Source organism: Zea mays, chromosome 4 (genome assembly GCF_902167145.1).
Source record: "Zea mays cultivar B73 chromosome 4, Zm-B73-REFERENCE-NAM-5.0, whole genome shotgun sequence".
In the NCBI taxonomy this organism is placed as follows: Eukaryota; Viridiplantae; Streptophyta; class Magnoliopsida; order Poales; family Poaceae; genus Zea; species Zea mays.
The window spans coordinates 192,095,695-192,108,390 of NC_050099.1; the positions used below are offsets into that span (position 1 = coordinate 192,095,695).

Genomic DNA, 12,696 nt, shown 5'->3' on the forward strand with positions numbered 1-12,696 from the left:
GGACATGTCAGTATTACAGTTTTCATTTTCATACCTTGATGGACGGTTTTGACTGAGAGTTGAAGTGAGCTCAGACAGAAGATTTAGTGCAGAAGAGGTTGAAAGAGCTGAAGAAGCAATACCAAGCAGGCGTGACACAGCTTCACGGGCATCAGAATCAACATGACCCAAAAGAGATCTTAGCCAATTTATGCGTTCTGCATACCTCAATGACACCAACTGCAAGTATACAGTGTAAGTTTAAAAGAATGAGGAAAACAAGAAGTTTATTTTAATATATGGCACCAAATGGAAACCTTTGGTTCACGAGAAGAAAGGTCCACCAATGACTTCAAGGCCAGCGCATGCAGTTCACTAGACCCTTCATATGACATGGCATGTTCCAAGATGACACACATTTTTGCTACAGCAGAATGAGATGGATCTTCTTGCAAAAGTTTCAAGTTATCACTAGACTCAAAACACTTCATCAGAAACTTGATCATTGAAACAAATGTTTTTGAAGGGAAAAGCAATTTTCCATTTGTCTGCTCATCAGAATGCAGCAACTGAGGTCGCTGACAACAGATATAATTTATCATCTCCTTTATATCAGGATAGCTGAAATCAACAGACCCTGCAGATGATTGCCTCCCATCATTCATAAGATTTAGACCAGCTAGAGCCATTTCCCTGTGACAACAGAAATAATAAGAGAAGGATACATAGATGGCTAAACATGTAGAATTTAAAAAAGACATGTGTTGATGAAATCTGCTTAAGTATCAGTATCATAGTAGAAAATTTCTTGTTCGCAAAAAATTATTATACCAAATGCCAAAGCAAGATCACCAATTATTCTCAAGTCATTTGAAAATGACAGAACTGAAAGACATTGCTACTTTCACCCATCTGAAGGACATGAGAAACATTTGTCAACTGCACTAAAAGGGGGTTTATGAAACCGAGTTAAGTGAACAGTTATTGATCTAGCAGATTTCACAATCTGAATTCAATATTATTGGAGAATGGAACTGAATATCTATTGCATAGAGTAAGGTTACATATATAGACTCAGGGGAAACCCTAACCAGCTAACCCTAATGGGCCGGCGGCCCAACAGTGGTGCCGGCCCACACACACAGTTTAACATGCCCCCGCAGTCGCAACGGGGGCACCACACACAATGAGACTGGAGTAGAAGCCGAAGGTAGGAGCCGACAGATTGAAATCCTACCACAGTCTCAGCGTCATGAGGGTGCGAATGTTGCGGCTGGAGTAGAGACCGATGTGGACTCCGAGAATACGAACCCCTAGATGTCGAGGTAGCCGAAGTCGAGTTGGTCGTGGTCGGGAGACATGCAGCAGTAGCTTGTGCTTCGAGAGGGGCCGACGTTCCAGTGTCGACGGTCAGCGAGGCGACACAACAAAGAGCACCAGCAGGCTGAGGACCTTCTTGCTTCTTCATTCGTGCGGTCGTCGAGGAGCCTCGCTAGGGAGGCTGACGGCAGCGCGCGCGCGTCTGTGCAAGTCAGGGTGGCCGCGCCCGTGGCAGAGTAGAAGGGGAACGGCGGATCCGGCCGGGAAGGCCACGACAGCGACGGATCCAGCCATGAAGACGGCGATCCAGTCAAAGGGACGGCGGATCTAGCCGAGAAGGCCGCAGCAAAGGTGGATCCGATCGGGAAGGTCGCAGCAACGACGGATCTAGTTGCGGTGGCGACGAAGAATGGGCAGGGCGACAGAGCGGGTCTAGCCGGGCAGGGGCCTGCACAGGACCTGGTAGGGAGGGCTTTGACGCCGGTGACGAGAGAAGCTCGAAAAGTTGGGGGGCACGTAGCGGGCCGCGCTAGCGAGCAAGGGACCGGGGAGACACAGTCTAACAAATATAAAGGTTTTTATTGACAGACAAGTGACAAGTATAACTACAAGTCTGATAATCTACAAGATCACCTCATACGGTACAAATAATAATAAAGTCTTTATATTCAACTTGCAATTGCAAAAAAGGAAATAAAAATGCTAATCACATGCATACTGTATAGGAAAAGAGAAGAATGCCAATATGGTCTGCATTTTGCAGAATAAAACTGAACACACAGTGATAGAACAACTTTTGCAAAATGAGTGAACCTTAAAAAAAATCGGCCGAGGAGGGAAAGACCGCCCTCCCGGTATAATGCCTATGGTCAGCACTCAAGGATGCACACAACCGACTTATGGCTAAGAGACCGAAACAATGGTCCCGGCCGAAAAAATCCCTGAATTCTGACCCCCCATCACTAACAGGACATCTTCAACCGTCCACTCAATAACGGCCCACGCAGAGAGTGGCGCATAGGACATCGTAACCCGAGAACGGACGAGGCACAATGAGGGGATGTTTTTTATCAAGCCAGAAAATTCGCTCCCGGAGGGAATCGAACCCGCGACTTGGAGGTGCTACTCGAAAGCCCTTAATCGTTTAGGCTAGAGGCCTTTTCGCATATAGTTGATTACATGGATATGTAGCTTGTAGCTAGAAAAAAGTGATAACAAATACTAAAACATCAAGAATGTTGTGACATTTGATGCTTGGAAAATACATATATATCCCAAGTGTGGACTAAAAATTATATGGATCTACCTGTGACCCCACTACTATAGTAGTGCAGAAAAGCAACCAGAACATCAAAGCATTATGTCAAAATAATTCATATCCAATATCTTTTGTAACCAACCTTATGTCCAGTTTAACATCTGAAGCCCCAATCATGCAAATGTACCGGCTTGAACAATGTCGTGTATCGTACAATGTTGTTGCCCATCTTATAGCAGAAAAGCGAACCTCACTTTGCTCCTTTATTAAGAAAAAATATAGATAGCAAAAGTGTAAGATCAAGCAATTATGTAAAGTTTAAACTAAGAGCATAGAAATCATTTGGTTAGGCTCTTAGAGATGGTAACATATTGCAATTTGGGGAAAGTTAGTCTACACATAATAAAAACAGGTGTTTCTGAAGCTCATATCTACTCCATAGGAGTTTGAAGTATCAACCACAAGAAATGCAACAGATACAAAGTATGAAAAATTAGCCATCAGTGATAAGTTCTCAAGACTTTACATGAGATATGAAATTATGAATACACTTGTGATCTCTTAAAAAATGGTGGAAAACGTTATGTTTTGACTCCAAAGATGATATCTAAACTGAGAATTTGAGCCACAATTAAAAGGACAAAAAATGTGACTTCTTGCCTAGGTGGCTATTAGCATATCTCAGACTAAAAATAAAATCTTAAAATCTCTCCTAATACTAAAAATTTGCATGGTTATTTGAAGTAAAACTTGGTCGGGAATTTTTTTAGACCAACTGTTCTAACTTCTTTTGCATATTACTTTAATAGTATTAGTGGCTGGAATAAATCTAAATCAAAATAACATATTCATAAAATTTATCTGAAGCTTTTCATAGGAGGAGATCTCAATGGTTATGTAGGTTCAACAAATATAGGTTATGAGTTGGCTCATGGAGGTTTCGTGTATGGTAATAGGAATCAAGGAGAGAATATTTTGGACTTTGTTGTAGCCTACAACCTAGTGATAGCCAACACTTTCTTCAGAAAGAGAGATTCTCATTTGGTCACTTTTAGCAGTGGCCATCGTTCGAGCCAGATCGACTTCGTTCTCACAAGGAGAGAAGATAAACAAGCATGTTTGGATTGTAAGGTGATACCTAGAGAGAGTGTTGTGTCCCAATATAATCTTGTGGTTGACTTCTGTTTTCGGACCCGTACCCATAGGGATAAACAAGCCAAAATTGTGAGGACGAAGTGGTTGAAACTCAAAGGGGAGACATCCAAAGTTTTTAGGGAAAGAGTTTTTGTGGAGGGTGCTTGGTCCGAAGAAGAAAATGCAAACAACATGTGGGTGAAGATGGCAACTTGATGAAGGTGGCGTCAGAGGTGTTTGGAGTGAACAAAGGGAGCAGAGGTGAACATAAGGATAGTTGGTGGTGGACCGAGGACGTTCAAAAGGCAATAAAGGAGAAAAAAGAATATTACAGGAGCTTGTTCGATGACACGAGTGCGGTCAATATAGAGAAGTATAAGGTGGCAAAGAAGACTGCAGAGCGAGCTGTAAGTGAGGCAAAGGGTCGAGCCTATGATGATCTTTATCGAAGACTAAGTACAAAGGAAGACGAGGAACCTCAACCAAGTTAAATGCATTAAGGATGAGATGAGTCAACTCTTGGTGAAAGGACAAGACATCAAACAGAGGTGACAGAGGTATTTTTACAATGTTTTCAATGGTGAGAATGAGACTATGGACACCCAATTGGATGACTCCTTCGATGATTTAAAAAGATGCTTTGTATGCAGGATCCAAGAATCAGAGGTCAGAGAAGATTTAAAGAGGATGAAAGGGGGCAATGTGATGGGCCCAGATGGTATCCCAATAGAGGTGTGGAAATGTCTTGGGATATTGCTATCGTTTGGCTAACCAAGTTGTTCAACCATATTTTTCAATCAAACAAGATGCTCGATGAGTGGAGTAGTACATTAGTACCAATCTTCAAGAACAAGGGAGATATTCAAAGTTGTACCAACTATCGAGGGATTAAGCTCATGAGCCACACTATGAAGCTATGGGAGAGAGTTATTGAGCATCGCTTGAGAGGAATGACGCATATCACCATGAACCAATTTGGATTCATGTCTGGAAGGTCAACCATGGAAGCAATTTTCTTAATAAGACAAGTCATGGAGCGGTATAAGAAGCAGAACGACTTGCATATGGTTTTTATCGATTTGGAAAAGGTCTATGATAAAATACCTAGAATCTTATGTGGTGGGCATTGAATAAGCATAAAGTCCCAACAAAGTATGTTTCGCTCATCAAGGACATGTATGACAAGGTTGTGACTAGCGTCCGAACAATTGATGGTGATAAAAATGTTTTCCCGATTAACATAGGACTACATCAAGGTTCAGCTTTGAGCCCTTATATATTTGCCTTAGTGATAGATGAGGTCACAAGGGATATACAAGGAGATATCCCTTGGTGTATGTTTTTCGCTGGCGATGTAGTTCTAGAAGATGAAAGCCGGGAAGGAGTAAATAGAAAGCTAGAGTTATGGCGTCAGACCCTAGAGTCAAGGATTTAGAATTAGCAGGACCAAAACCGAGTATTTAAGATGTGACTTTGGTACTACAATTAGTGAGGATGGAGATGTAAGCTTGGGAAGCCAGGTAGTACCAAAGAAAAACACCTTCCGTTATTTGGGATCGATGCTACAGAGAGATGGTGATATTGATGAAGATGTTAGCCATAGGATCAAAGCGGGGCGGATGAAATGACGTCAAGCATCGGGAGTCCTATGCGACAAGAGAGTGCCACAGAAATTGAAAGGCAAGTTCTACAGAACGACGATTAGGCCTGCTGTGTTATATGGGGCTGAGTGTTAGCCTACTAAGAGACGACATATCCAACAACTAAGTGTCGCAGAGATGCGTATGTTGCGTTGGATATGTGGGCACACAAGATTGGGCCGAGTGAAAAAATGATGGCATACGCTATCGGCTAGGAGTAGCACAAATTGAAGAAAAGCTTATTCAACACCGGTTGAGATGGTTTGGGCATGTCCACCGGAGACCCCAGAGGCACCGGGTGCATCGAGGCATCATAAGACGGGACAATAATGTGAAGAGAGGTAGAGGATGACCAAACTTGACATGGAAGGAGGCAATCAAAAGAGACTTGAAAGAATGGAATATCTCAATGGAGTTGTGTTTGGATAGAAGTGCTTGGAAAGAAGTGATTAGGCCTTTTCCCTTTTAGTGCTCTCAAAACCTTTTTCTCGTCCCCTTTCTCTCTCTGTCTTTTTGGTGACTTCTTGTTGGGTTTCAACTCTAGCCTACTCCAACTTGCTTGGGACAAATGATATGTTGATGTGTTGGTAAAGAGGTGTTTTTCTATTCACATGAACTGGTCAACAACCTTGGATAAAATTACTTGGTTGTTTTGCGATATTCACTTGTTTTTTTTTCTTGAAAGCGCAGGAGAACTGCGCGATATTATATTAAAGAAGAGGGACAGATACAAGAAACAACTGGGGGGCCCTACGACGGCCAGTAACAGGTATACAGAAACCCATCCATGACTAAAAAACTAACAAGAACTACCACAATGCTAGCTAACTAGCAGGGAGCCCCGGAATGGGGGCGGTGAGCAAAGATAACTTCTTTGCACGAGCCATCTCCCAAAGGTCAACCTCCAACCCAACTCTTCTAATAGCATCAGCAATACTGGAGCCCTTATTGTCAAATACACAGCCATTGTGCTGCTTCCATAAGGTCCAAACTCCCAGAATGACTAGAGAATTGAGGGCATCCCTTGCAATTCCAGAGACCTTAGTGCATAACGTTCTCCACCATTCAAGGAAGGCACTATCCTCAGATTGGGGGGCAAGAAGCTGAAGGTTCACTTGAAGAAGCAGTTTGAACCAAAATTCTCGAGCAAAAACACATCCAATCAACATATGGTCCAAGGTTTCTTGATCCTGGTCACATAATGGACATCTCTCCGGATGGTCCATGCCTCTTTTTTGCAGCCTATCTGCTGTCCAAACCTTCCTGTGTGCGACCAACCACATAAAAAACTTGGTTTTTGGAGGAGCCCAAGTTTTCCATATTCTATGAAAAGGCTCAAACTCAGAAGACCCCATAAAGAAACCCCTATATGCTTCCTTTGAGGAGAACTTTCCGTTTGCAGCTAGGCGGAAAAAATGCTTGTCTTCAACTTGAGGTCTTAGAACAATTGAGTCAATTAAATCCCACAAGATGAGAAATTCATTGATAATTCCAATAGAAAGAGCTCCCTGAAGTCAGAAATCCAGCTTTGATTAGAGATAGCATCCACCACTATTCTCTTGTAACCCTTCTCTTAGGAATGATCCCAAATAATCGAGGGGTTAAATCTGCAATTTTGTGACCCAATAGCCACCTATCGGTCCAGAAAAAGGTTGTAGCCCCATTACCAATCTCAGTTTGCATAGCCATCGAGAAGAAATCTTTCACTTTTTTACGGACTTGGATAGCAAGAGAGGCCCATGGGCGAGTTGGCTCAGTTTTAGCCAGCCATAGCCATCGCATTCTAAGAGACCATGCAAGTTCTTTTATACTAGAAATGCCTAGACCACCAATTCACGAGGCCTACAAACAATTCCCCAAGCCACATGACAGTGACCACCTTTTACATCTCTTCGGCCTCTCCACAGAAAACCTCGACGAATCTTATCAGTGGCTTTAAGGGCCCAAGCTGGAAGGTCAACAGCCATGGCCAAGTAGATCACCATCCCTGTGAGAACATGCTGGACGTGCACCTTTCGACCAGCTTTAGTCAATAACTCAGCCTTCCATCCAGAGAGTTGATTTGCAATCTTATCAATAATGGGTTGAACTTGGATTTTTGAAAGCTTTTTAATGGCAAGCGGTAAACCCAGATAACGACAAGGGAATTCAGCTAACTCACAAGGCAACATATTCTGCAGCATAGCAAGGTCTTGATCTCCACATCTAATAGGGTACACGCTGCTTTTCTGAACATTCGTACGTAAACCCGAAGCATCTCCAAATAGCTGAACTGCTGAAGACAATCCAAAATAATATTGATATCCATGGCTGCCGGCCGAAGAAAGATCACCACATCATCCGCATAGAGAGAGACCCGGTGTTGCAGTGCTCGAGGAGCAAGGGGCTGCAGCAGTCCATCCTATGCGGCCTTATTAATCAAGAAGCCCAGAGTATCCATGACCAAGATGAACAAAAAAGGAGACAGATGATCCCCCTGTCGGAGACCACGACGATGAAGAATAGGTTGTCCAGGTAAACCATTAAGTAACACCTGAGATGAGGAAGTCCATAGCAATCCACTAATAATATCTCTCCAGACTTGGCCAAAGCCCAAATGTTGTAAGACTTCCAGGAGGAAGGGCCATGAGACTGAATCAAAGGCCTTTGAGATGTCAAGCTTTACGAGCATCCTAGGTTGCTTTTGCTGATGGAGATAGCGGGTGGTTTGCTGCACCAACATATGTAATGAGCTTTACAGATCATTTCAAAATTCGAATCATGACATTTTTTATAAAAAAATAGAGTGTGGACCATGGTTTAAAAAGAGTCGCCTAGGCGTCCAGGCGATGATCTGTGCTAGGCGTCGGCGCCGCCCAGACAAAAATGTGTATGGTATCCGCCTTGGCGAGGTAGGCGTCCGCCTTGGCGTAGTAGGCGTCTGGGCGACGCCTTATCCTCTAGGGTTTGCATTGGGCTAGGGTTTGCATTGGGCTTTAGGCGCGCGTTTTGGGCTTCCCTGTGCGCGCGCAGCAAATCTCTTCCCTGCGCGCCGCAAATTTCTCTCCCTGCGCGCTCTCTCTCCCTACGTGCGGCTGCTCCCTCCCTACGCGCGGCAAATCTCTCTGCTCCCTCTCCCTGCACGCGGCTGCTCTCTGGGCGCGCATGCTGCTCTCTGCTCTGAGCGCGCGGCTGCTGCTCTCTGGGCACGCGGCTGCTCTCTGGGCACTGCTACTGTTCGCGGCTGCTGGCTGCTGGATGCTGCTCGCTGGTAGGTCCTCCTCCCCTGCTTTCAAGACTCAAGAATGATGTTTCTCATCCCCTCCTCCCTTGGTTTCAGACTGTGCAGCGAGCCAGCGAGTAGTTTCTGTCAAGTGTCAAGACTCAAGACTGCAGCGAGTAGCGACTAGCGACAACCGACAACATAATGTCTTCTCGAAATGAAGCTCCATCTTCTGTGGCTGGTGAGTACGACCCGAAGAGCGATCCTACCCGGAAGCCACGGAAGTCTGCTGATCCAGGGTGGAAGTATGGATTTTGGCCAGATCTTCAAAATAAAGATAAGGTGGAATGCACCCTATGTGGTCAGGTTGTTAGTGGAGGGATAAAGAGGTTAAAGCAACATTTGACAGGGGCATATGGAGATGCAAAGTTATGTCCCAAGGCTAGCAGTGGATTAAGGAAGGAGATGACAAGTTATTTGGAGGCAAACAAGAGAAAAAGACCAATGTTTCTAGATGAAGATGAAGAAGATGATGAAGTGGTGGAGGTGGCAACAGCAGATGGGGCGAATGATACATCTGCAGTGGAGTCTCAAGCATCCAAGGTGCAGCCTAGTTCTGGTACAACAGCCAAAAAAAGACAATCAACCTTGCAATTTAAGGCAAGTAGTAAAGCACAACCAAAGACAGCCAAGTCCGTAGTTGAGATGTTGCGGAGAACACCAGAGGAGGTGGTGGATGAGAGACTTTCAGGCTCTTATGAGCCCACAATCTTGGCCAGTGCAAAAAGTAAGGAGGACAAACACTATGTGGACATGCAGTGGGCTTTGTTCTTCTATGAGTGTGGTGTACCTTTCAATGCCGCAGCAGCTAGGCAGTTTCAGATTGCAATTGAGGCCACAGCACAGTTTGGTTCAGGGTATAAGCCTCCAACACCTTACCAACTAGGCGAGCCATTGATACAGAAGGTTGTGAAGTCAACAAATACAATGAGGGAGGAACATGAGCGTGCATGGAAACACTATGGTTGCACACTCATGTCTGATGGATGGTCTGATAGGAGGGGACGCCATCTTATTAACTTCTTAGTGAACAGCCCAGAGGGCACTTACTTTTTATAGTCCGTTGATGCATCAAGTGAAGTACATGATGCATACATGCTTGCTAATTTGCTAGAGAAAAAAGTTGATGAGATTGGAAGAGACAAGGTTGTACAAGTTGTTACTGATAATGGTGTCAATTACAAAGCTGCAGGCAAGTTTCTAATGGAGAGGATTCCTACATTATTTTGGAGTCCATGTGCTGCACATTGCTTGGACCTAATGTTGGAGGACATAGGAAACTTGAAGGAATTCAAGAAACCAATTGCACGTGCAAGGCGTGTGACAACTTTCATATACCGACATGGGAGAATTCTTGCTGCCATGAGAGAGAAAACTGGTGGGGCTGATTTTGTGAGGCCTGCTGCCACTCGTTTTGCTACTTCCTTTCTCACATTGAAGAGCTTGTACAAGCACAAGGATGCTTTGAAGGCTTTATTTGCAAGCACAGTTTGGACTGATAACAGATTGTCAAAGACTAGTGCTGGATTGGATGTGTATAACATTGTCTTCTCCACACAGTTTTGGAATTCAGTAGAAGATTGCCTTAGAGCTTCAGGGCCACTACTTATTGTACTTAGGGTGGTAGATGGAGATGAGAGGCCAGCTATGCCAGAGGTCCAAGCATTGATAAAATGTGCAAAGGAAAAGATCAATCAAAGCTTTGTTGTCCAAAGCAAGAAGAGTTTACTCAAGAAAATCATAACTATAATTGAACGGCGTTGGGAGAAACAAATGGATCACCCATTGTATGGGGCTGCAATGTATTTGAACCCAGGAAAGCTGCATCCTCTCATAAGAAATGATGATGATGCTACTGGTGGTCAGCTTAGAGGTTGCTTTCTTGATGTGCTTGCAAGAATGGTAGATGATGAGGAAACTAGAGACAAGATCAATTCTCAAGCAATGGATTACGAGTTTCTTAGAGGAGCAGCCTTTTCAAATAAGATGGCCAAAAATAACCTACAAACTATGACCCCACGTAAGTGTTTGTGGTTGTTACTAGTTTACTACTTACTAGTTGTTGCTAGAATGCTAGTAGCTTGCTAAATTGTTGTGTTGTTATTGCAGTTGAGTGGTGGCGTTCGTATGGTGGTCGTGCTATTGAGTTAGAGATTTGCTAGACGTTTGGTGAGTCTTTGTGCGTCTTCATCAGGTTGTGAACGCAATTGGAGTACCTTTGAATTTGTAAGTTATTATGTGTGCCTCCTCAAGTCCTCATCCACCTACTTGGCTACTTTTGTAACCAATATTTCAAGATTAAATGACCAGGTGTCTTTTGTTTTCTTATTTTGTAGATTCATACAAAGAAAAGAAATTGGTTGTTGCATAAGAGGTTGAATTCTATTGTCTTCATTTCCTACAACCGAAAGATGAAAGCTAGGTTCCAAAAACTACGCCAGAAGAAGGGGAAAAACTTTGATCCATTGGTTAATGAGGACTTCAACTGGGACAATGAGTGGGCTGATTCTTTGCATGTAGTCCCTGAAGGTGGACGTGGGTGTGAGTGTGACCTTACATGGGACCTTGTGGATAATGCCATTGGAGCATCACAAGCACTTCGTGGCCGAAACTTACCAAGAAGAGCTCATAATGTGTATTCAAGGAGAAATTCTGTTGCTGCACAAAATGTGTCAGAGGCTGAAGAGGAAGATGAAGATGAAGATGTTCCACATGATGATGCAGAAATCACAGATTGTGAAGATGAATCTAATGGTGGCAATGATGGTGAAGAAGGGGAGGCACCCAATATCCCAGGAGAGTTTGATGATGATTTTTGAGAGACGGCGGAGTAGCTATTGCTAGATTGCATTAGCATATTTGCTGCATTAGTAGCTGCAGCTAGTTACTATTAATTATGCCATTAGAAACTATCTATATGGCTATTTCAGATTTGGTATTGTGCTGTTTTAAATTTTGTGACTTGCTATTGTTCCTTTAGAAACTACTTTGTGGCTATTTCAGATCCACTATTATGCTATTGTGAATTTGTGATGATTTCTAGTTTATGAGCTGTAACAGCTGTTTGGTGGCTTGGTAAGGCGGTGGCTGGGCGTCTAGTTCCGCCTAGCCGCCTTTAAAACCATGGTGTGGACCTTCCTTGATGTTCTTAAAGCAAGGACTTGGGTTTTTGATCGTGTGACCCTCATACTAAAATTGATTGTATTTGCATTCAAAACTATCACCAACGATGAAAACCATATATAAATGTTGAGAACAAAGGATTAGCACAATAATGAATTAAGAACCTATGATGTTAAAAACATTACCGCTTCACAATTTTCCAGAAGAAGTGACTCAAGATCCTTCAGTACTATCGTGGAAGCACGCTGGTATCAAGGCCAAGAAAAAAGAGAATAAACTTAACTGATAATCCTCCAAAAGGTTTAAATATGGACTTCTTTGCATCAACCAATAACAATAAGCTAGCATTTACAAGTTGCACCAACCATTCAGACAAAAAAAGTACTGCACAAATGATAAATTAATTACAATTTAAAATCATCTTTGTGAAGCACACTTTGTAGAAAGCAACATGCTCTCCAGATATACCTTATATGATGTAGCAAGGGAAGTAGCTGCCTCTTGAATTGTCAAACGAAGAGATTGATCCTCCAATCTCAAAGCAGTAAAAAGTCGTATAGCCATGTCAGTTTTATCACTGCAATATAATTGAGGTAGAAATATTATTCCTTATATAGCACAAATGAAAAAAGAGCCAAGAAAGCTTTAAGAAAATATCATGCCTGAATAAATTTGGCATGCGAGATGCAAGCAAACCGATAGCCTGATATGCAAATATTTTGGTATCTCTACCAGTAGAATCTGGAGAAGAAAATCAACAGATGTTCAATGTTTCTCAAGCATTTCAATATTGGAAATTTGGCCATAAAAAATTATCTCAGCCAACCATCAAAAACCAAAGATAAACCACATTAAGATATGTATAAATAAAGCCGATAAAGAGTAGAAAGACCTGTTTCTGCAGTTGAAGAACCATCAAGGGAGCGCAATATTCCACTAAGAATAACTGGACCGATTAACTTTAGCTGGTCAGTTACTGC

The 12,696-nt window shown here is 43.0% G+C and overlaps 1 protein-coding gene across 4 annotated transcripts in view; it reads right to left on the reverse strand.

Moving 5' to 3' along the window:
* Positions 1-12,696, reverse strand: part of LOC103655792 (proteasome adapter and scaffold protein ECM29) — a 48,939-nt gene that overhangs the window by 12,497 nt on the left and 23,746 nt on the right. For 2 of the 4 annotated variants that reach the window (XM_020552775.2, XM_020552776.2), the window contains exons 10-16: positions 12,609-12,696; positions 12,379-12,457; positions 12,185-12,293; positions 11,902-11,961; positions 2,700-2,818; positions 297-672; positions 35-219 (exon numbers count right to left, since the gene is read on the reverse strand). In XM_020552775.2, coding sequence (XP_020408364.1) covers positions 35-219; positions 297-672; positions 2,700-2,818; positions 11,902-11,961; positions 12,185-12,293; positions 12,379-12,457; positions 12,609-12,696 — 1,016 coding nt within the window. The remainder of the gene's footprint in view (positions 1-34; positions 220-296; positions 673-2,699; positions 2,819-11,901; positions 11,962-12,184; positions 12,294-12,378; positions 12,458-12,608) is intronic. The other 2 variants (XM_020552777.2, XM_035967482.1) reach the window with 1 other exon arrangement.